Source organism: Emydura macquarii, unplaced genomic scaffold (genome assembly GCF_026122565.2).
Source record: "Emydura macquarii macquarii isolate MOO-44397 ecotype Brisbane River unplaced genomic scaffold, CSIRO-AGI_Emac_v2 contig_2699, whole genome shotgun sequence".
Classification (NCBI taxonomy): domain Eukaryota; kingdom Metazoa; phylum Chordata; order Testudines; family Chelidae; genus Emydura; species Emydura macquarii.
The window spans coordinates 4,798,444-4,822,735 of record NW_027132836.1 but is presented as its reverse complement, the minus strand read 5'-3'; the positions used below and the strand labels follow the sequence as shown (position 1 = coordinate 4,822,735).

Sequence of the window (24,292 nt, the reverse complement as noted above, 5' to 3'; positions counted from 1 at the left end):
CTATACCACACGGTGAGCCCATGTTCAGTTGGTTATCCACCAAGTCTCTTTCAGAGGCACTGCTTTCCTAGACAGTTGCCAGTCCTATAAACGTGACCCACATTTTTAGTTCTTAGCTGTATGACCTTGCAGGTGAAACAGCTTTTGCCTTATAAGGCTCAATAGAACATTAAAGACTGTATTATTTGTATAGCATCCAACAGGTATGTTTACACTGCAATAAAAGATCTGCAGCATGGTTGTGGCTAGCCCGGGTCAGCTGACTCAGGCACATGGGGCTAAAAATTGCACCATAGACGTTTGCGCTGGGGTCGGAGCCTGGGCTCTACAACCCTGTGAGGGGGAAGAGTCTCTGAGCTTAGGCTCCAGCCCAAGCTTGAATATCTACACTGCAATTTTTAGCCCTGCAGCCAGAACCCTGCAAGGCCAAATCAACTGACCCAGGCTCAGTCTCAGTACTGCAGGCTTTTTATTGCAGTGTATATATACCCAAAAGTATGCTAGATTCTTTATAGGTGAAAAAGATGAAAGTGTCAGTCCTGAGGAATAGCCATTACTAACTAACTAACTAGTTAGCAAAAAACCCCAGCATTCTATTCAGCTTGCCACAGCCCAAGTGGGAGGCATAGAACAAGGAACAAAAGAAACAGCCATGCAGAGACTTTTAAATTATGTGGCAATAATTTATTAAATGCAGAGAATAGCATTGTCTATAACGTTATTTTACTGATTCAGCATTTTTATGCCAATTATTTAAAGGACTATGTTAAAAACTCATGTTTCAGACGCACATCTGTAAGTCTCCAATACAAAGGTTCCAGTTTAGCTTTTTTTTTTTTTTTAAATGAGAAAAAACAGTTACTGACCTTTTGAAACTGTTGTTCTTCGAGATGTGTTGCTCATGTCCATTCCCTGTTAGGTGTGTGTACCCATGTGCACGGCTACCAGAGATTTTTTGCTTTAGTGGTATCTGTAGGGCTGGCTCTGGCGCCCCGCACTCATGTGGTGGTATATGAGGCACTGCTGGCCCTGCGCCCCCTCAGTTCCTTCTTGTTGTCAACGCCAATGGTGGGGATGGAGGGTGAGTCATGGAACGGACAAGAGTAACGAATCTCAAAGAACAAGAGTTACGAAAGTTCAGTAACCATTTTTTCTTCTTTGAGTGCTTGCTCAGGTCAATTCTATGTTAGGTGACTCACAAGCAGTATCCTTGGTGGTGGGCTTGGAGTTCATGGATGTGCCGTTTGCAATACTGCTCTTCCAAAGCTGGTGTCATCCTGAGCCTGCTGGGTGATCATGTAATGGGACATGAAAATGTGACCTGAAGACCAGGTAGCAGCTCTGCAGATGTCTTGAATTGGGACCTGCACCAAGAAGACTGATGATTTGTGCCCTGGTAGAGTGAGCTGTTGCCTCTGCCAATCATTTGTATCTTAGCTTGTTCACAACAGAACTTGATGCAGGCGATTATCCACAAGGAGATTCTCTGGGAGGAGACCGGCAGACTGTTCACTCTTTCTGTCACTGTGATGAACAGCTGCATCGACCTATGGAAGGGTTTAATTCCTTTTGATGTAGAAGCTCAAAGCTCCTCTAACATCTAGGGCGTGCAAACTATGCTCCTCCCTGAAGCTGTGTGGTTTCAGGATGAGCACAGGCAGGAATATGTTCTGGTTATTGTTGAACTGTGACAACACCTTTGGCAAGAAGACTGGGTGAGGTCGCTGTTGGACCTTGTCTTTATAAAGCACTCTGTAAGTCAGTTCCGAGATGAGTGCTCTGATCTCAGAAACCCTTTGTGCTGAGGTGATTGCCACCAGGAAGGAAATCGTCCAGGAGAGGAGCAGCAGAGAGCAGGAAGCTAATGGCTTGAAGGAGGGCGTGATTCTTGAAAGGACTAGATTCAAATGCCAGGGAGGAACAGGATCTCTGACTTGTAGGTAAAGTCTCTCCAGGCCTTTTAAGAACCTGATCATCATGTCATGGGAAAAAACTAATCTAACATGGACCAGAGGATGGAAGGCTGAAATAGCTGCCAGATGAACCTTAAGTGATGAGAGGGCTAGGCCCTGATGCTTGAACTGTAATAGGTAGTCCAATATAGACTGTATTGAGGTTCAGTGAGAAGAAAGGTTCTGCTTTCCGAGGCCTAACAGGTAAACCTCTTCTATCTGGCCAGGTATGTTGCTCTGGTAAGAAGGTTTTCTGCTGCCCATCAGAACCTGTTGAACATGGACGATTTAGCTGAGGTTAGTTCTGCTTTGAACAGGGGGTTGGACTAGACCTCCTGAGGTCCCTTCCAACTCTAATATTCTGTGATTCTATGAGCTGAGCAAGCCTGCTCCTGTGTGTTCAGCCATGCTGTCAGATGCAGCAGATGGCTGTGGTCCTGTGACAGAAGATCCAGCCAAAGAGGCACTTCCAGCGGGGTTGCTGTTGAGAGCACCAGCAGGGTGCTGAACCAGTGCGGTCGTGGCCACGCTGGGGCTATCCGAATCACACTTGCTCTGTCTGATCTGATCTTCAGCAGGAACCTGTGAACCAGCAGTACTGGGGAGAAGGCATACAGCAGTGTCCCTGCCCAGGAGCGCAGGAAGGCATCTGACAGAGAGCCTCTGGCAAGCCTACTGATGGAGCAGAACTGGTGGCACTTCCTGTTTTGTCTGGATGCAAACAGGTCTACTTGGGGAATCCCCCACCTTTGGAAAATCATGCTGACAACCTCTGGGCAGAGTGCCCACTTGTGACGAGACGAAAAGAACCTGCTGAAGAGATCGGCTAGGGCATTCCTGGCCCCCAGGAGATGCGAAGCCATGATATGAATGTTATTCTGCACACAAAAGTCCTACAAACAGAAGGCTTCTTGACACAAGGCTGACAAATGGGCTCCACCTTGCTTGTTGATCATGGTAGTGTTGTCCGTTAGGACTGTTCTGCCTGTCAGGTAGGGAAGGAACACTTGACAAGCCAAACATATTGCCTTGAGTTCTCTGACTTTTATATGGAGGAAGCGATCCTCCTGTGTGCAGAGTCCTTGTGTGCTGATATTGTTGAGATGGGTTCCCCACGCCAAATCTGATGCGTCAGGGACTAGTGTCACAGAAGGGGATGGTCCTTCAAAGGGTACTTCTCTCAGCATCTGTCCAGCAAGTCAGGGATGATTGGATGAGTAGTGAGATTGTGACCATATGGTCCAAACTGTGTCTGCCGGGGGTATAGACTGACGCTGGCCATGACTGCAGTGGTCTGAGATGTAAATACGCATGCCGGACAATGTAAGTGCATGCCGCCATGTGGCCCAGCAGCTTGAGGCATATCCTCTCAGTCGTGAGAGGGTGGGTTCCAATGTGTGAGATGAGCTCTGTCATGGCTTGGAACCTGGGCTCCAAAAGGAATGCACTAGTCTGGATTGAGTTGAGGATGGCACATATAAACTCTACCCACTGGACCAGGGACAGTTGATTTCTGCTTGTTCACAAGCAGGCCCAGATCCTGGCAGGTGGCCTGTATAGCTCGATGCTGCACTGAATCTGAGCTTGCAACCTACCGCTGATGAGACAGTTGTCCAAGTAGGAATAGATCTGCATTCCTTGATGTCTCAGGTAAGCGGCTATCACTGCCATGCATTTTGTGAAGACTTGTGGCAGACAAAAACCGGAAAGGTATTGCTGTGAATTGATAATGATGCTGGTCCACCACGAACTGGAAGAATCTTCTGTGACCAGGGAAGATTGAGATATGAAAGAAAACATTTGTAAGTTGAGGGCGGCGTACCAGTCCCCTGGCTCCAATGAAGGGATGATGGAGGCTAGGGAGACCATGAGAAACTTCAGCCTCTTGAGATATCTGTTGAGGCGGTGCAGGTCCAGGATAGGTCTGACGCCTCACTTGGCCTCCGGGATAAGAAAGTAACAGGAATAAAACCCTTTTCCCCTCATATCTGGAGGGACTTCCTCCATGGGGCCCATGTGTAGGAGGGTTTCCAACACCTGGACAAGAAGTTGCTTGTGAGAAGGATCCCTGAAGAGGGATGGGTAAGGGAGTGGGAGGGGAGAACTGAAGAGAAGTGCAGGGTGTAATCATTCAATATGGTGTTGAGGATCCAATGGTCCAATGTAACTTTGGGCCCATGCAGGAAGAACCTTAGAAGGAAGAAGACAAGCGCTTGAGAAATAAATGGGGACATGGATCCTGAAGGGAGACTGGAATGCCATCCTCGGGCGTACCCTCAAAATGACTGGTGCGGCCCACTCAGGCAGCTGCATTGTGGAGGAGGTGGCAGGGGCAGGCCAACAATGTTTAAAGCCTCTGTCTCTCTCTTTCCTTTATAGGAACTATACCATGGCAGGCCCGAGAATCTAGGCTGTTGTGGCCAAGGGCAGAATTGCTTCCGGGAGGCCTGCGGGGTATACAGTCCGTGGGAGCGTAGAATGGCCCTCAAATCTTTTAGGCCATGGAGGCTGGTGTCAGTTGGCTCTGAAAAAAGGGCATTGCCCTTAAAAGGAGGTCTTGTATGGACTGCTGCATTTCCTGGGATAACCCTGATGACTGCAGCCAGGAGCATCTATGCATAGACACCGCTGAAGTCCACTGCGTCTAGTGCTGTTTGTAGGGAGGCTCTAGCCACTGCCTTGCCTTCCTCTAGGATGGAAGCAAACTCCTGCCCAGTCTCTTGTGGCAGCAAGTCCTTGAATTTTGCCATCAAGTCCAACAAGTTGTAGTTATATCTCCCCGGCAATGCTTGCTGGTGGGAGATTCTAAGCTGAAGACTGGCTGTGGAATTAATTTTTCTTCCAAACAGATCCAGCTTCTTTGCGCCCTTATTTTTTGGGAGGTTGAGTGCACCTGTCCCTCTCGTTCATGGCTGCCACCACCAGGGATTCTGGGGACAGGGGTGAGAAAAGATATTTATACCCCTTGGCCGGCACATAATATTTCTTTTTGGCCCTTTTTGATGTTGGTGGCAGTGAGGATGGGGTCTGCCATAAGGCCTTGACCACCTTAAGCACTCATTCGTGCACTGGCAATGTGATCTTGGTTGGTGCTGCCACTGCCAGATATCAAGAAGGCTGTCCATGGGCTCTGAGAGTTCCTCTACTTCTAATCCCAGGTTGGAGGCGATCCTTTTGAGGAGCTCTTGGTGGGTCTGAAAGCCATCTGGAGGGATTGTAGGGGCAGGGCTGGTGACTGCCTCATCTGGGGATGAAGAAGATGATGGGATTGCTGGGGAGGAGGTGGCATTTCCTCTTCTTCCACAGGTGCTGACCCTGGTGCCAGATCTCGCGGTTCACTGCCAGCATTGGAACCTGAATCCTGCTCCTGCACCGGGCCAGTTGGTACCATGGACTGCCTCCTGGTTGTGGAAAACTGGTAGGAATATGGTCCTAGCATCCTGGGGATCCCCTATAGTCTCCAGAATGGCCATTGGACCTGCCATTGCTTATGAGGCCAGTTTGGGACTTGTACCCAAAGCCTGTGCACCTGATGACCAGTGCTTTTGAGGTTGGTGTCTGCGTTCTCCTTTTGATTCCAAGGAGGATGGTTCTTCCTTCGGGGACCATGGTGGAGTAGATGGTGCTTCCACCTGATGGCTACAATGTGGCACCGGGGAACTGTGCCAAGGGGAAGGTGATTGGTGCCAGGCTTCCTGGGACTGATACCGCATGTCAGAGGAGTGATGAGATGGCAGTGAGTCATGCGGCATCAGGGCACAGGGCGACAGAGATCAGCACCAGTGGTTCAGTGACTGGAGCCATGCCATTGGCGACCGGTATCTGGATGATGAAGACCGATAGTGGGGTGACCAAGATTGGCAACACATGGCCAGAGACTCATGCCTTGGAACCAGGGACTGATCACATGGACCCGGATACCAATGCGGAGACCTTCACTGAGGTGTTACAGCCTGATGCTGGGATTCAGAGGAGCAGGCGCTGATCATTTGACACTTTGGTGTTCCTATTGTGGGTTTTCCCCTGGAGGCTGGTACCTTCACTGACTCCACTGCCGAGGGAAGGTCCTGTGAAGTAGGCAGCACCAGCAGGGCTATGAGGTCCCTGTCCACTTGAAAGCACTTGAATGATGAAAGCACCACCAAATGGAGAAGCCCCCTTCTGCTCCCAAAAGTCAGAGGTGGTCCCCTCAGCGGGCTTGAAGCCCTTGGTGGGAAAGCTAGTTCCTGCCATTCTGATGTAGGCAACTAGCCCAACAAGGGTCCTTTGCCTGACCATGTCTTCTTGTCCTTTTTAGGTGCAGGGGAATGATCTTTGTCCGCATTTTGTTTCTTCAGTACTGGCAAAGGTGAACAGTGTCGAGAGGGGCCTGGTGCTAGCGGTGCACTCTGCACCGACACTGAAGTACTTGGCACTGCGTCCAAGAGGGAGGGTTCTAAGGTTGGTCTGAATGCCGCCTCCATCAACAGAGCCTTCAAGCGAATATCCCTATCTTTTTAGTCTGTGGTGTGAAGCCCCTACAGATATTGCACTTGTCCCTTCTGTGCATCTCCCCTAAACACTTCAAACAACTATCAGGGTTGTTGAGCGGGAAGGGCTTATGGCAAATAGAACATGGCTTAAAGCTCGGAGAACGGTGCATACCCCATCCTGAGGAAGACCTCCCAAATGGGACCACTAAACTATCTAACTCTTAACTATTTATAAGAAAACTAATTTACGACATCTATAAATCACTACTGAAGCATTTGTGATCGCAAGAGAAAGGCATTTGAGAAGGAACTGAGGGAATACAGGAATGGCGATTCCTCATATACCACACCATGAATGCAGGGCTCCAGAGGGCACCAGAGCCAGCCCTACAGATACCACTAGGGCAAAAGAATCTCTGGTAGCCACGCACATGAGTGCGCACACACCTAACGTGGAATCAACATGAGCAAGCACTCAAAGAACAGTATATTGAACATCTGGGTAACTGCCTATGCAAACTGGCACAGCCACATCTACAACAACCAGTCCTTGCCTGCACAATTCATTATTCAGATATTTTCAGAGATTTATAGCAGGCTTTTAATCACAGGCTCCTCCAGGAAAGTCATTTGCCTACCTATAAAGTTTTACTATGTGTGCTTAGTGTTTTAAGGGTCTTTATAAAAGTACATAACTATAACTATGTAAATATAAAACAGTCTTTAAATTAAAATGTAACCTAGTTATTTAGGAGATATTCCAACAATGTCTCGCATGTTTAATATACTTCTCATTGTCTGCCTTCACAGAGCTCTTGCATATAGAAAATGGAATCTCCTTGATGGTTAGTTCCTCTCCGTGACTTAAATATGCCATATGAATTTATATATAGCATTTTTCTTTTAATCTCGAGTACTGTTGGACTGGAATATTGCTCATGTGGTATGGTGTGTTAGCCACCGATGTTTATCAGTATAGGCTGTGGGCATGTGTCCCTGTGCAGATGCTGTCCCAGCTCTGATCAGGAAACAGAGACGGCTCTCACGAACAAATGAATCGACACGACCACGGATTAGCTGAGCAACGAAGGCACCCAGGCCAGGTTTATTGTGTGCGGCACAGTAAGAAGTGACCTATAGAGTATCTCTGGGTCAGTTTCGTATAGGCGGTGTTACAATGGCCACGGCCAATGGCGGAACTTTCCGTTATCCCCTGTGAAATGGACTATTAATGTGCATTTGCTGACAGCTGAGGATTGTAGAGAGTCTCAGGACTCCTGGGCTCAATTATAGATTCTGGAGGTGAGCATTCTCTAGTGCAGTGGTTCTTAACCTTTCCAAACTACTGTACCCCTGAAGCCTGAGTCCCACCCCCACGGGGCTGAGGCATGTAACTTAGTTTCATGGCGCCCCTGTGGCTCCAGGCAATTGCCTTTCTTGCCACCCCCAATACCAGCTCTGCACTTGCGACCCCTCTAAAACCCCAGGTTAAGAAACACTGCTCTAGTGGTTATAAACCCTTCTTCACCCCACAGAACTGCCCTCTTTCCTCACTGCTTCTAGCTACCATTTAGGACTCCTACCCTCTCCTCCATCTGGTCTTATCTGTCCCCCCAGCCAACCACTCTCCCATGCCACAACTCCTTTCTCCTCAATAAATTCCCCACTCCCAAATCCCTGCCCTGCTCCACCAAAAATAAATAAATAATGTTAATTGAGAAAAACTCCTAGGTCCAAATCTGCAAACGTACTTAGGTGCCCAAACCCATTTTAGCTCCAATGCAAGCCAAAGAACTCCCACCAAACTCTGTAGGTGCCTAAACTCACTCAGCACCTATGTTTTCAGGGTAAAAGTTCCATACATTCCTGTGTTTCTGCCTCTGGGATGCTCACTGCTGTCTCCCTCTAGGTGCCCAGACAACTAAGCCCCAGAGTGATTCATAAACATGGGGAAGATAAGCGTTTGGCTGCCAAAGTCATTTGTGGGGCTCAGTCTGGTAGGCGTGCTCATAAACTACCTACTGGATCAGAGCCCATTCAAAATCTGGCTGTCAGGAAATGAGGTAGTGGCAAAAGAGGCTGCAGCAGCACCCATCTTATAACTTCTAGCCCAGTGGTTACAAATAATCATTGGGACAGAGAAAGAGAATGACTCTGTGGTTCAGTGGCTAGGGCACCCACCTCAGGGGTGGGTGATCCAGGATCCAGTTCCTCTGCTACAATCACTCATTCATCATTTATTGTCAGTGGAACAACTTTAACAGGAGAGACTGAGGGATATCAGAATGAAAAAATTACTCACCTTGCGCAGTTAACTGGTGTTCTTCGAGATGTGTGTCCCTGTGGGTGCTCCACTTTACGTGTCGGTGCGTCCTGCGCCTTCTCAGAAGTATTTGCTCGGGTCATGCACATGCAGTTGCTGTCTCACAGTGCCGTTGGCTCATCTTCTAGTCCAGTGTTTCTAAGTAGTAAGTACCCCCTAACTTCTGAAAATGTTAATAAGTACCCAACACTCAATTTTCCACGGGATTTTATATTTACAGACTAATGTGAGCCATATGTTGGAAGAGGGGCTGAGTATATAAGGCTGTGATATGACAGATGTCAGATCTAGTGTGGGTAGGGTTACCACCTTTACACCAGGGGTGCACAACTCAGGTATGTACCTGGGCTAGAGGTGATGTTGGCCAAAGCTAGGAGGCTTTGAGCAGCATGCCAATGCTGGGGAATATAAAGCGCTGTGCCAAATTTTATGCCATAGATTTGAGAGGAGGAAGGGGTGAGAGAGACAGGAAAAGAGGGTAACTAGTGAAATCTGGGGCTGTCAGATGTCAATTTCACTGCTCAGCTAGAGCAGTGAAATCGACAAGTTTTCTGGGCACTGGGCCTTGAGCCAGGGAGGGGGGCTGCCACCCAATCCGAGCTGGAGCAGGCTTCTGCACTGGCTGGGACCCAGGAATGTGGGCAGGCAGCTGCTGCCTGTCTTCAAGCCCGGGCGCTGGAGGCTGTCCCTTGGCTTGGAGTTGGGGCTTGAGTGGCTACCACCCAGCTGCGAGCCCAGATCGCAAGATGCAGGAGGCTGTCACCAGGCTCCCAGGTGGGAGCTGGGACCTGGCGGGGGGCTGCCGCCTGCCTTCCCCAGAAGCTGGGGGCTGCTGCTCGCTTCCCAGCTGGGACTGGGTGGGAAGTGGGCTGCTGCCGCCCAGCTTCCCCAGAAGTCAGCAGCTGCCACCTGCCTCCTCTTCACTCTGTTTTTCCCCAGGTACCCCCTGCCTGTGTCTCTGTGTCCCTGGGGGTATGCGTAGCACAGGTTGAGAAATGATGTTCTAGTACACATGCGATGCGAGCCCCTCAGTCCCTTCTCTACCGTAGAGTCTGTCATTAGAACTCCAAAGTAGAGGGGAAGGAGGGAGGGTAGTGGAGCAACAGTCGCTACCGCACCATCATGCCCCGCAGTACCTAAAAAGACTATTGTGCCAAGGGAAACTACGGCACCTGTGCTGGCACCAAGACTGACCACAGTGTCGATCGCAGACCATATGCTTTGCCCAGGCACCGCACACAGAGCAAGTGTCTGTCCAACACTAGCATTGCCTTCCTACAGAAGGAGTATCTCAAAGCCAGGGGAACCTGGCATCTCTTATCACTACAAACTCCGCTAACTGGATGAAGAAAAATCTAGGATAAAATAAACATGACAACATTTTTTGGGTTGTTTTTTTTTTTTTTTTTTTTTAACTAGGTAGGTAACTAACTAAGTAAAAAAACTGAACTATGACTAAACTAAGTTAAATAACCAACTCTAAATTTGTCTAAAGGGCAATAAAGTTTAACTGCTGATGAGTGCTCTGTCTCGGACCATGGACGGTTGAGAAGGAACTGAGGTGCTTGGGTCATGCGTGTGCTAAAAGATGCACCAATGGCGCCACGAGATAGCAACTGCATGCGCGTGACACAAGCGAATACTGCTGAGATCTCTGATCAAAGGTGCAGGACGTGATGACACCTAAAGTGGAGCACCCACAGGGACAACACTAGAAGAAGAAATTCAATTATTCAATGGTTAAAGCACCCTCCTGAGAGCCTGGAGACCCCTGTTCAAATCTTTTCTCCCCCTCTGGCAGGAAGGGGGGACTTGAACCTGGATCTTCTATATCCCAGGCAAATCTGCTAACCATTGGGGTAAAAGTTACAAGATGGACACCACCACCTACTCCCCACCTTCCCCCTTTTGTGTGGAGCACAGCAGATGCCTAACTCATTCCCACAAGAAACTTGGGTGCCTAAGCCACCTGACTCTAGGCAGTTGGTTTCAGTTTGTGAATCACTAAGCAGAAATAGGGACCTCTCTGCAGTCTGGATTTAGGCACCTAACTATGTGAGGGAGGCAGGGATTAGGACACCGTCTCCCCCACCCCTCCATTTATTTTGCCCATTGATTAGTTTAGGTGGTTCCCCACCTAGCATGCTGGATCACATTCTAAGACACCCATCTCTCCCCATTCACTGTACAGGTGCCTGACTTGGCTCGGTGGATAGCAGTGTTGTTCCTGTGAGTTTTTAGGCATTGCAACACCTAAGTCCCTATGTGGATCCCATCCCTTGTTCTTAGCAATACTTGATAGCTCTGTTAAGTAATGTAAATGTACTGCACCTGCTGTTTCCACTCTGGGCTGATTCTCTTGCAGTAGCTCCACACCATGTTTTGCATACAGAGCTGTCTCAAGAGCTGAGATACCTGAAGAAATCAGATGGTAAGTGAAGATAGCTTTAAGATGAAGAAAAGCAAAATAATTCAAACAGAAGAGAGGAAGAGAACAAAGAAGATATGACTGCAGAATAGGCAAAGGCAAATTTGTACAATTCACCTTCAACACAATATGTTATTGAAAAAATTAAATTGCAGTAAGTAATCTATTTCCCTCTGCTGAGACAGTTTGCCCGGCATTGTTCTCCAACCAGACTCAATTTGGGCTCAGGATTGGGAATTTTCCTCTTCACATCCTTCACTCTATTTTGGAGGTACCTATGACCCAAACAAGGCACACACAGAATCTTAAGGGCCCAAGAAGATCCACTCCCAGGAACATGTTTTTTGGAAACTGTCGTAAAAATGCGGCCTTTAGGTAAGATTTTATGGGATTCTTTTGCAATTCAGTGATCTTTCAGGTGGATACAGCATGCCTCTCTTAGCAGGGCACTGTCACCTTTCTGGGTTAGAGGCCACTCTTCAAAGCACAAAATAGTATACTATTTTTTTAATACTTTATGGTTAATTAAATATCATTCCAATGCTTTTCAGCCCAGTTTAACTATTTGGGCAGAAGTTATTTAATGCAGAACAAAATGGTTAAGATTTTCAAAAGTGCCTATAGAAGTCCTTGTGGTGCTTTTGAAAATTTTATTCTGAGATAAATTATATCTGTCTCAACACTTAAATCACTAAGTCACTTCTGAAAATCATACCCAATTGTTAAGGTATAGTTGTATTCTGAAAGATCACTTTTTAACAATGTCATAATTGGATTCCATTTTTAGTGTCTCTTACTGACCTCAGTAATAATTATATGTAATATAAATTAAACAATTAACAGTCGTTTTTGAAATTTCACAAATATGCTCAGTATACAAGTTAATTGATGGTTTGGTTATTTTTGCTGCCAGTTCTGCTAATTCAGCGTAGAATGAGAGTCAAATACAGTTCTTTCTTTCTCACACATCACCACCACTAATAAGGTTCTACAAGTCACACTGCTCCCTTAATGACATGTGTGATCTATGGACTTCAATAATTGAAACCACAGTGCAGGACTCAGTCTACCCATAGCAGTCAACTCCTCCTCTTTTACTTCCGCTTACCTCACAGAGTGATGGAGGGGGGGTTGGCCAAGATTTGTCCAAAACGTTCTTTGGTAAATTGCGTTTGAGGTTCATCAAGAAGGAGTAGCGAATGTAATCTAGGAAGTATTCATTCTCTGAGCAGCGAGGGTAGTTCCGGTAAATAAAACCTTTAATAAACCTGAATCGGCAGAAGAAGGGAGGTCAGTAAACATCATGGATAGGTTTGATGCAGATGATTAGACTAAAGAATCTAAGAAGTGTCTTGCACTCTAATGATCTATGGTTCTACAATAAACCTGTTTAACATCCAGACTTCCTATGCCCCCACTACTGAAGGCAAGTTACTATAAACAAGAAACTTAGCATCTGAGGAAAAAAGCCAAATAAGCTGGAAACTGTGTCAGACAAACAAAAGATAAACTTTGCAAAGGAAGGGGAACTGAGCAGGGATCTGCGAAGGGCTGAGAACATGTGCTCTATCAGTGACTCCAAGGGCAGATAAGGTCAAGAGCAGATAGTACAGGGAAACTGACCATAGGGATAAAGGATTCAATATATATAAAAAGTGCAGAAGTAAAATTTCAGTTTCCTTGTTGTAGTAGAATCAAGTTTTAGAGGTTTTTATTAGAGATCTGTAATCAGGACAGTCCTGTAGGAAAAGCATTGCTTGTTTTCAGCCACCATACTCAAATTTCACATCGTAGTCTTGAGTGAGTTAAAATAACTACAGATTCATCAACTTATCCATTCCTGAGGAACCAGAATCCTTGTGTTATTGAAACAGGCAAATTTTGGTTCAACAAACAAGATTTTTTAAAAGTAACAAATTACACTGGCAAGACAGTTTATCTCCATCTATCTATTGTTAGACACTAGGTTTTGAGACTCTGCCGCTACACTACAATCTATGTGATGATTTTTTTTTTTTTTTTAAACACACCGTTTAATTGTTTCCACTGCCCATTTTTTCTTAGCAGCTTTTCGGCGTCCCTGCATTCCACGCCACCATGACTGGATAGTTATTGCTGAAGACAATAAAAAACAAAAGGTATTACATTGAACAAAACTCTTTAATTCCATATAACCCAAAACATTCCCCTCTATTCTATGCTTTCTGGCTTTTTATTCTTTCATAAACTCACATCAACAGCCTCCCCTGTTTTTGCTATAAATAAAATAGGAGCTTATAACTATACAGGTTATTAGCCATAAGTTTATACAGTTTCCCATACCCTCACATACCTGAATGTTTCATATGCAGGAATTTCTGTCGCCAATAGAAGCCTCTCCATGTGGCCTGGATTTTTGTGGCTGAAATTAGAAAAGAAAAGAGGCATCAATTAGAAATGGTGGCAAAGGTTGGGATTCTGATAGAGAACAGATTAATTAAAAAAAAAAAAAAAAAAAAGGCACACTGATAGTTGTCTACTAAACCACCCAGTTAAATGTGTATAACTTACCCAGACTCTGCTTCCGTATCTCCAAAGCATCTTCTGTTGCAAATAAAGTCTTGGGAAAACGAATAAAAATCTTTGTTCTGGAAATAGAAACTTATGATTATATATAAGAGGCCAGAGGAGCACACTTCCTGCCCTCAGCATTCCCCATGGGACCTCTGCTCTCTCCCTCATTCTCTAGACATAGAAGCCATATTTAAACACAGACTCTCAATGACTCAATCACAAATTAGGGAAGAAAGAAATAACTGACCGGCCCATCTTATATTCTTCTTGTTTGTAGCCTAGATGTTTCACAAGCACAGCCACTCCATCATGGTGGCGCCCTTCCCATATGGGCCACGTTTCTGAACAGAGTGATTTGTACCTGGAAATAAACAAGACAGACTTTATAATGAGAAGGAAAGTAGAGCATTTCTGCATGGTACAATGAGGGAGTCACACTGCTTTTCCCTTAGATAGAGAGCCATTCTGGTAATCAAGGCCTTTTAGTTAAACAGACTATATGTTGTTTGCTATATAGAAACTTCCTGTTTGGAACAGATCAGTGCAGAGCTGGTGAGGGAGAACAGGTGACACAATTACTGTAAATCCTACCTCTGCAGGAAGATTTCATATTTCCGGCGATAAGCAAAACCAGCTCTCCGTACTCTCAGGTTCTCCATCAGTCCTAAATATTTCACTTGATGTCGGATTAGAACTTCATCAAAGCGACCTAGCAATCACATAAGTGGTGGAAAATTATCACGTTACAGCTGTCCTTCAATCTGGAAAAGGAACTGTTCCACTACCAGCTCTTGGTAATCACGCTGCAGATACCAATTAACTTTGCCCTCAGCTAAGGTGCCAACTAAGTAAACATTCCATTTGCCACGTGAAAGCCAGTCTTCCTCCCCAATACAGTACTAAGAAGCTCTCCTTCATATGTAACATCCAAGTCCAAAGCTGGCCAACTGTAGTGTCATTCTTAAGCACTTCAGGGACCAGAAGTTTTGAAGGCTGGTTGTGTTGAGCCTTACTGGTCAGTGAAATTGTTGAAAGAAGCACAAAACAGATTCAAACAAATATAAACAGGGTTTGTTGCAGCTAAAACAGCTGCTAATTAAGTGGTTTCAAGGCTTCTGGTGAGGTTACAGAGTTACAACAACACACTTAAACCTTTCTAAGATGACAAAATTATCCATATATGATCCACTGGAGATGTGATTTGAATGGACAAGGCTTCCATCTCTTTGGACATTTATCAGGAATACTGGACAACTTACACAACTCAGCATGGCAGAAAGACTGAGTAACAACATCATGAACACATTATCCAGCCATGGTGGATTGACTTAAAATCAAAAAGATTTAAATCACCAATTTAATCATTATTTAAGCAAGCAAGCTGGAAACCATGATTTAAATCTTCTATTTTAATCATGTTTTGTATTTGTACTTTTTAGTTATTTTCTTAAGGAAAGGGTGATTCTCATTAGTAGATAGTTGAAAATAAGGTGTTTTTTTAACAGTTAACGTTAATTTTGGTGCTTCTTTTTGCTAACCAGGAGAATACAATATAGCTATACATATTTATTTAAGCAGTTATATAGCTTAACTTACGTTTATTTAGATTCTTGATTTTTACATTTTTTATTATGTTAGAATATATATCATTTATCATTTTCTATTTATTAAATTATTAATTTTTTACCTGTGATTTGTGTAAAGCTCAGTTTAGGATGGCAACCTAAACCTAATGTCCAACCTAGATCTCCCCCACTGCAATTTGAGACAGTTGCTCCTTGTTCTGTCATCTGCCACCACTGAAAACAGCCTAGCTCCATCCTCCCTGGAACCCCCTTTCAGATAGTTAAAGCCTGCTATCAAATCTCCCCTCATTCTTCTCTTCTGCAGACTAAACAAGCCTAGTTCCCTCAGCCTCTCCTCATAACTCCCTGAAAGGGGGTTCCATGGAGGATGGAACTAGGCTGTTTTCAGTGGTAGCAGATGGCAGAAGAAGGAGCAATGGCCTCAAGTTGCAGTGGGGGGCGGGTATCTAGGTTGGATATTAGGAAAAAGTTTTTCACTAGGAGGGTGGTGAAGCACTGGAATGGGTTACCTAGGGAGGTGGTGGAATCTCCATCCTCAGAGGTTTTTAAGCTGAGGCTTGACAAAACCCTGGTTGGGATGATATAGCTGAGGTTAGTCCTGCTTTGAGCAGGGGGTTGGACTAGATGACCTCCTGAGGTCCCTTCCAACTCTAATATTCTATGATTCTATGATAAGTCTTGTGCTCCAGCCCCCTAGTCATTTTTGTTGTCCTCCGCAGGACTCTCCAATTTGTCCACATCTTCTCTGTAGTGGGGGGCCAAAACTGGACACGGTACTCCAAATGAGTCCTCATCAGTGCTGAAGAGAGGGGAATAATCACTTCCTGTGATCTGCTGGCAATGCTCCTACTAATGCAGCCCAATATGCCCTTAGCCTTCTTGGGAACCAGGGCACACTGCTGACTCATATCCAGCTTCTTATCCACTGTAACCTCCAGGTCCTTTTCTGCAGAACTGCTGCCTAGCTCATCAGTCCCCAATCTGTAGCTGTGTATGGGATTCTTCCGTCCTAAGTGCAGGACTCTGCACTTGTCCTTGTAAAACCTCCTCAGATTTCTTTTGGCCCAATCCTCCAGTTTGTTTAGGTCCTTCTGTATCCTATCCCTACCTTCCAGGGTATCTACCACTCCCCCTAGCTTAGTGTCATCTGCAAACTTGCTGAGGGTGCAATCTACCCCATCCTCTAGATCATTAATGAAGATGTTGAACAAAACCGGCCCCAGCACCGACCCCTGGGGCACTCCGCTTGTGACCGGCTGCCAGCGAGACATGGAGCCATTGATCACTACTCGTTGAGCCCTATGCTCTAGCCAGCTCTCTATCCATTTTATAGTCCATTCATCCAACCCATACTACTTTAACTTGCTGATAAGAATACTGTGAGAGACAGTATCAAAAACTTTGCTAAAGTCAAGGTATATCACGTCCACCGCTTTCCCCACATCCACAGAGCCAGTGACCTCTTCATAGAAAGCAATCAGGTTAGTCAGGCATGACTTCCCCTTGGTGAATCCATGTTGACTGTTCCTGATCACCTTCCTCTCTTCCAAGTGCCTTAAAATGGATTACTTGAGGACCTGCTCCATGATTTTTCCAGAGATTGAAGTGAGGCTGACCGGTCTGTAGTTCCCTGGATGCTCTTTCCTCCCTTTCTTGAAGATGGGCACTATATTTGCTTTTTTCCAATCATCAGGGACCTACCCCAATTGCCACGAGCTTTCAAAGATAATAGCCAATGGCTCTGAAATCACATCAGCCAACTCCCTCTGTACCCTCAGGTGCACTGCATCTGGCCCCATGGACTGGTGTATGTCCAATCTTTCTAAATAGTCTTGGACCTGTTCCTTCAGCAATGCGGGATGTTCACCTCCTTCCCATTCTGTGCCGCCCAGTGCAGTAGTCTGGGAGCTGACCTTGTCTGTGAAGACAGAGGCAAAAAAGGCATTGAGTACCTCTGCTTTCTCCACATCCTCTGTCATTAGGTTGTCCCCCCCCCCCGTTCTGTAAGGGGCCCACACTTTCCCTAATCTTCCTCTTGTTGGTAACATACCTGTAGAAATCCTTCTTGTTCCCCTTCATGTCCCTTGCTAGCTGCAACTCCAATTGTGCTTTGGCCTTCCTGATTTCATTCCTGCATGTTCGAGCAGCGTTTTTATACTCCTCCTTAGTCATCTGACCAAGCTTTCACTTCTTGTAAGCTTCTTTTTTGTGTTTAAGTTCACCAAAGACTTCGTTGTTAAGCCAGGCCTTTTCCTTCAACAGGGAGGATGGATGAGAACACCACTTGCGCTTCAAACTCCTTTATCCTTCTTCCCAGAGACACACAGTCTGCAGTGATCTGCTTAAGATCGTTCTTGGCAGTGTCATTGGTGCCCACATGGAGAAGCAGGAAGGGGTAGCAGTCTGAGGACTTGATAAGTCTGGCAGTCTCTCCGTCACATCCTGAATCCTAGCTCCAACCAAGCAGCAAACTTCTCTAGTTTCCCAGTCTGGAAAGCAGATGGATGACTCCATCCCCCTTAGGAGGGAGTCCCCGACCACCATCACCCTTCTCTTCCTCTTGGGAGTGGTGGTCGTGGAACCCCCATCCCTAGGACAATGCATCCCTTGCCTTCTGATCAACAGGGTCGCCATCTGATCCATTCCCTCAGATGAGTCTTCCAAATCGTTCTCCGCTGTAGTACCTGAGCAGAGAGCCTGAAAACGATTCCTTACCTCTATCTGCATGGTGGACATGTAGGTTCTCTTTCTTCAGGAAGTCACATGCTGCTAATTTTCTTCCCCGTTCTTCAGTTTCCCCTGCACTGCCTTCTCTGAATTTTCCTCACACTGTGCCTGCAGTAGCAAATCATGTCTTCGATCGAGAAAGACTTCGTTTTCTTTAATGCACCGCAGGGTTGACATTTGGGTCTCTAGTCCTTTAACCTTCTCTTCCAATATGGAAACCAACCTGCACTTTGTACAGATGAAGTCGGCTCTATCCTGTGGGAGGAAAACAAACATAGCACATCCAGTGCAGGTGACAACAGCAGATCGCTCACTTTCCATATCTTTCCTCTGAGAGCCTCTTCAGATGCTGTATTTACTGCTCAGCAAAGTCTGAAAGGCAAAACCCGCTGTGGGCTCTCCCTCCAGGCAAACTCTTTCTGTTTGCCTCTCCTCGGTTCGCAGCTCACTTGGTTCGCAACTGGCTGCTTCTTCTAAGGCTGCTGACTTGAAGCAGATGCCCCGCCTCAGTGCCTCCCTCTGCAATCAACCACTCAAGGTCCACCTGGAACAAAGCACTCCCAATTCATACTTTTCAATCAATCAGTCAGTCAATCAATCACATGGCCAACTGCCAAACAATCCCTGTAACTGCATCAGTCACAATCACACACAGAGTCAGCTGTAACTTGCACCAGTCACACAAATGATCTCTCAGATACTCACCCTTCTAGCACACAACACAGCTCCCCTCACGTAGCACTCACTTGGGCTCCTCTCGGACAGATCCCAGGCAAACTTCTTCTGTTCGCCTCTCCTCTGTTCACCTCTCCTCTGTTCGCAGGTAGGTTGGGAGGTGAATGGATTAGTTGAGGTGGAAAGGAGAAACCACCTTAGGGAGGAATTTTGGATGGAGTTGTAAGGAGACCTTGTCTTTGTGGACGACCGTAAAGGGTGGGTCAGCCATCATGGCCAGCAGCTTGCGAACTCGTAGAGCAGAGGTGATTGCTACCGAAAGATCACTTTCATGGAGAGGTAAGTGAGACAGCAAGTGGCCAGGAGTTCAAAGAATGGCCTGGTGAGGGTCAAGAAAAAAAGGCTGAGATCCTAAGGAGGGGTGGGTTTCTGAGACATCAGGAAGGTGTTGAGGAGGAAATGGGCTGTGGTTGGGTGGCTAAAGGCAGAGAAGCCATCAATCGGCAGAAGAAAGGCACTGAGCACTGCCAGATAGACCTCAATGGATGAGTGGGCAAGGCCAGAGAGTCAAAGGTGGAGAAGATAGTTGAGGATGGTGGATATGGAGACTGAGTGCAGGTGATGGTGGAACACCCATGTAGTGAAGCGCCTCCACTTTGCTTGGTAGCATGCTCTATTGCAGCGGTTCTCAACCGGTGGTATGTACCACCGGTGGTACTTACCGGAGGGCTGGGTGGTATGCGCAGCGTTGAATCCGCTGCCGCCGGACGGGCCCTCCCACCGACCCTTGCGAAACTCTGCTGCCGAAAATGGGGAAACGGCGGAAGGGTTTCGGCGGCGGGTATTGTTTCCGCCGCGAAACCCCACCGCCCGTCTCTCCCCGCTGCCGCGAAACCCCGCTGGAAATCCCTCCCGCTGCCGCCGCGGCGAAACCCTGCCGCAAGTCCCCTCCCTTTTTTTCCCCCCCAAGTGGTACTCGGGTCGGGTACAGTCGGGTCAAGTGGTACTTGACCCGACTGTACCTGGCCTGAGTGGTACTCGGGGAAAAAAAGGTTGAGAACCGCTGCTCTATTGGATGGGTACCTGCTGTGTGAAAAGACGTTGGACACTGGTGTGGAGCACACGTTGTCTGCATGCAAGCTCTGTCCAAATAGTAGGCCATTATGTGAAGCAGTTCTTGGGTTGGGGTGTCAGAGCTGATCATGTGCCTGCTTGAGGAAATTCGGGAGAGCGGGAAGGCGGATTGGAGGGTAAGCGGAGAGGAGAAAGAGGTCGGTGAACCAGTACTGGTGAGCTCAAAAGGGAGTGATGAGGATGAAGACTGTCCAGTCCTGCCATATCTTGCAGAGGATCTGTGGGAGAAGCAGTATGGGTGGGAAGGCATATCGAAGTCCAGGTGATCAGGAGAGAAGTGTATCTCCCTGAGAGCCTTGCCCAAGAGTGACTCTGGAAGAGAAGAGGAGAAGCTTGTGGTTAGTGGAAGTTGCAAAGAGGTCCCAGCGTGGCATGCCCCACTGGCAGAAGATGGAGTGGAGATTGGGTCTTGGAGCTCCCACTCGTGGTTATTGTGGAAGGAGTGACAGAGTACCCGCAAGGGTGTTGTTGGCGCCTGGAAAATGGACTGCATAGAGTGTGATCCTGTGCTTGAGGCACCAGTTCCAAAAGTGAATGGCTTCCATGCAAAGAGCCGGAGACTGGGCTCTGCCCTGTTTGTTTACATAGATAATGGCCATCATGTTGTCGGAGAGGAATTGCACGAGGGAAGTAGATGAGGGGCAGGAACGCCTTGCAACTGAGGCAGACGGCTCACAGTTCTAGGATGTTGATGTGCATCCTGGCCTCACTAGGGGACCATAGGCCTTGGGTTGTGTGGCCCTCCAGATGAGCACCCCAGTCCACGAATGACATGTCTGTGGTGCAAGGCTTAGGAAGGTTGAAGGGAGTGCTGGCCACGATTTTGGCTGTGTTGCACCACCATGAGAGGGAAGTCAAGAGCAAGGGGTGGGAGGGACTCCTCATTTGGTGAGGTGATCTACTTGTGGGTCATAGATGGTGTGAAGCCACAGTTGGAGGCATCGCATGTGTAGGTATGCATACAGAGTGATAGAGGTGCAGGCCATCATGTGGCCGAGAACAGAGAGGCATTATAGAGATGTGTATGAGGACAACGGTGAAGGTGAGCGATGAGGAAAGTGAGAGTGGCAAAGCAGTCTGCTGGTAGAAAGGCTTGTTCTGCAAGTGAGTCTAGTAGAGCTCCTATGAAAGTGAGCTCGTGGATAGGTACGAGGGTCAACTTGTCCTCAATGACACAGATCGTCAGGCCAGGGAGGAAGTCTTGCAAGGTGTGGATGGTGATCAGGAGATGTTCTCAGGACAACACAACAAGGAGCCAGTTGTCCAGGTATGGGAACAATGTGGCCAAAGCATTTCATATAGGCCACCACTACCGTGAAGACCTGTGTGAAAAAGCAGCGAATGATGGCTATTCTGAATGGGAGGACTCAGAACTGATAGTGTGAGTGTCCCACCACGAAGTGAAAGAATTTGTGACAGGCGGGATGTATATCCACATGGAAGTATGCATCCTTCATATCAAGTGCCACAAACCAGGCTCCAGGAGAGAGGCAGAAAATAATCTGGGGGAGGGTGACTATGCAGAAGCAGAACTTGCGAATGAAGTGGTTCAGATCCCGGAGGTCTAAAATGGGGCAAAGGACTCCCTCTTTCTTCAATATGAGGAAAAGAGGGGGTAGAATCCACAGCCACAATAGTGGTTTTGTCACTAAAAGTTTTTCGTTATCAAATGGGAGGTTCTCAAGAGTGGTCTGGATCTCCTTCAGGAAACCTGAAGTCTGTAACCAGGAGTCTCTGTGCAGCACTACTCCTGAGACCAAGGAGAGGGATGCTGTGTCTGCTGCGTCCACCTCAGCTTGGAGGGTTACCTTGACAACCGATTTGCTCTCCTTAGTCAAGGACTTAAACTTGGCCTGCCTGTCCTCCAGGAGGGAGATCTGAAATCCCTCCAGTTTTGTGTACCACAGGAAGTTGTATTTTGCCAGTATAGACTGGTAACTGGCAATGCGGAATTGCAGCCCTACTGAGGGATAGACTTTATGACTGAGGACTGCTCAATCTGGTGCTCATAAGTATGCTTCTTATGAGCACAGTAGGGCTTCATCGGTGCCGTCGGTACTGCCAGTGGTGTCACTGTGAATGGAGCTGGAGAAGAGCTCATGAGTGATGAGGCTAAACGCTCCCCGGTGGATCTCCTGGTGCCACATTCCAGTGGACACATGGGTGCATTGCCTCCTCCCTGAGGTGCTTTCAGAGCTGAAGCTCTCAGGCCTCACGAGACTGTAGTGGAAAGGAGCATCAGAAAGAGAAGTGGGTGACGACATGGGTGTCACTCATACAATATAGGCAACATTGGTGCTCATTGCTGAGAGAGAAGTGTGGGCATGAAGCACAGCTTTTAAAGTTAGCTTGCTGAGGCCTAGTCCCCCTTGGTGGGTGGGACACCCCGCACAGAGTGAAGTAGCAACTACTAACTAATTCCTAGCTACTAATTACTATATTAAGAAACTTTGAAAAACTATATACGATACTAGAAAATGCTATGCAGTACAAATGAGGAGGAAGAGGGGTTCTGACTCTGGCCACGCGGTGGTAAAAGGAAACTGGAAGGGCATTGACCAGCACAGCCTCATAAGACCTTGGACATACCACGTGGCCAACGCACAACCCACACATGGGTCGATGGACACTACTATGAACAGTTCCGGCTCTGGCACATGGCGTGTATGCGCACCCCATGTTTGGAATCCACATTGGGACCCAGCACTCGAAGAATAATAATAGGAGTTGAAGGCTAGAAGGGACTTTAGATCGTCTCGTCTGATCTCCTGTATAGCACAGGTCATAAAGCAGCCAAATAACTATTTTGGATTCTCATGAGACAACAACTAGATAAAGAATCAGAATGGAGAAACTCAGAGGGTTGTTGATGATCATTCTACATCCTGATAACACTTCTCCATGGAGTAGAATGAGGACCAGAAAAGAATTTACTAGAAATATAGAACACACACAAGCTTGTCTCTTTCACAAACAAAAGTTGGTTCAATAAAAGATGTTAACTCACCCACCTTGACTCTCTACAAATCAATTGTTTTATCTTAACTGAATTTAGACAGCATCTTTTCCTGATCTGTGCCCTCAAGTTATAACTTTTGGTGTGAATTTCCTACACATTCCTAAAGACAGGAAAATGCTTAAAGCAGCACAGGCAGGAGAGGGAGTGTCACTAAAACCTTACCAGCTTGCTTAGCATCATTAGGTTTAATGCAGCGAATATATGATGGCTCCTTGGACATCAGAATTTCCATTAGTTTGGACAGACTGTTCTTAAACTGAGTTGCTGCCTAGAAAAAAGAAGAATGAAAGACTCAAGTCTGAAGTGACTGATTATGACTAGTTCTTGTGACACTGCAGCAGACAATTAAGACTAAGAACAAGTGTTTCAGTCTCAAAGCTTTAAACATAACGGAGGTCCTATTTTACACTACAGTGTTAGAGCAAAGGAGACATTATCTTCAATAATTGGAAATGTCTATGCTTCAGTTCAACTCCTGTGCTCTTACCGTTTCAGGTCTCTTTTTATCTGTCAGCTCACTCCTCTCAAAACAATGATTTATGATAGGATTCTCTGAGTTGCACATGGTCTAGAAAGAAACAGTAGAAGACAAATGCATGAACATTTTTAAAGCTGGACAGGACAAAGTAGTAGCATGTGTATTTTTGGGAGATGGCAAGGGAACAGATGAGACCCAGGTTTTTTTATCTCTAATTTCTATGATAAACATCAATGATAAAACAACTGGGACCTCAGGTTTTTTTGCATAGCATAGTCATGTGGACAATGTATCCTGAAGATTGAAAGGTCCAAGAGAGATGGTACCTTCACAGCCCTCTCCATTCTTGACTTAATTCTTTACAATGCTCAACAAGAGAGGCAGTTCTCGCTCCACACTCACCTCCTTCAGGTTCCGAAATAGAAGGTCATTGTTTTTATCCAGAAAACCTAAAGAAAAAAAAACAACTAAATCTGCTGCTGCTGTTTCACAGGAAGTCCTCTCCAAGGACCTTGAGCTGAAAAAGTAATTTGATTAACCAAATTACATATTTAGATATTGTGTGACTGTATTAATCTGAATGGCAGGAGATAGGAGGAGAAAAAGGAAGTGTAACAGTCTGGAGTGGGGGAAAATGGGGACAGAAAGTGACCCTAGTATCAGGCAATGGTGTAGTTGTTGTGTAATATTTACCTGTGATACTGTAGGTGACCTCTCCAGCATAGTGCAAGAGACGGAACTCTTCTCGGCCCAGAGATTTCCGAGTCTTCTGGTCAGCCAGCTTGTGTCTGGGAAGAAAACAAAAAGGCTTAATGAGAAAATAGTATCCTCAAATAGGATTCAGCCTCAAGTACTACTAATGCTAAGTATAGAACCATCACAGCTTTTGGTGGAGGGATGGGACCACAGGAATGCAGGAAAGCTGATAGTTTCTCTCCAAGAACA

General features: G+C 46.5%; 1 protein-coding gene across 6 annotated transcripts in view; it reads right to left on the bottom strand.

Moving 5' to 3' along the window:
- MYO1C (myosin IC) overlaps positions 1-24,292 on the bottom strand; it is a 117,903-nt gene that overhangs the window by 8,354 nt on the left and 85,257 nt on the right. For all 6 annotated transcript variants that reach the window (XM_067566016.1, XM_067566020.1, XM_067566017.1 and 3 more), the window contains 11 exons: positions 24,041-24,135; positions 23,750-23,796; positions 23,357-23,437; positions 23,032-23,137; positions 14,320-14,437; positions 13,976-14,089; positions 13,726-13,802; positions 13,508-13,576; positions 13,206-13,290; positions 12,284-12,443; positions 11,079-11,162 (listed from right to left, as the gene is read on the bottom strand). In XM_067566016.1, the coding sequence (XP_067422117.1) occupies positions 11,079-11,162; positions 12,284-12,443; positions 13,206-13,290; positions 13,508-13,576; positions 13,726-13,802; positions 13,976-14,089; positions 14,320-14,437; positions 23,032-23,137; positions 23,357-23,437; positions 23,750-23,796; positions 24,041-24,135 (1,036 nt within the window). The remainder of the gene's footprint in view (positions 1-11,078; positions 11,163-12,283; positions 12,444-13,205; positions 13,291-13,507; positions 13,577-13,725; positions 13,803-13,975; positions 14,090-14,319; positions 14,438-23,031; positions 23,138-23,356; positions 23,438-23,749; positions 23,797-24,040; positions 24,136-24,292) is intronic.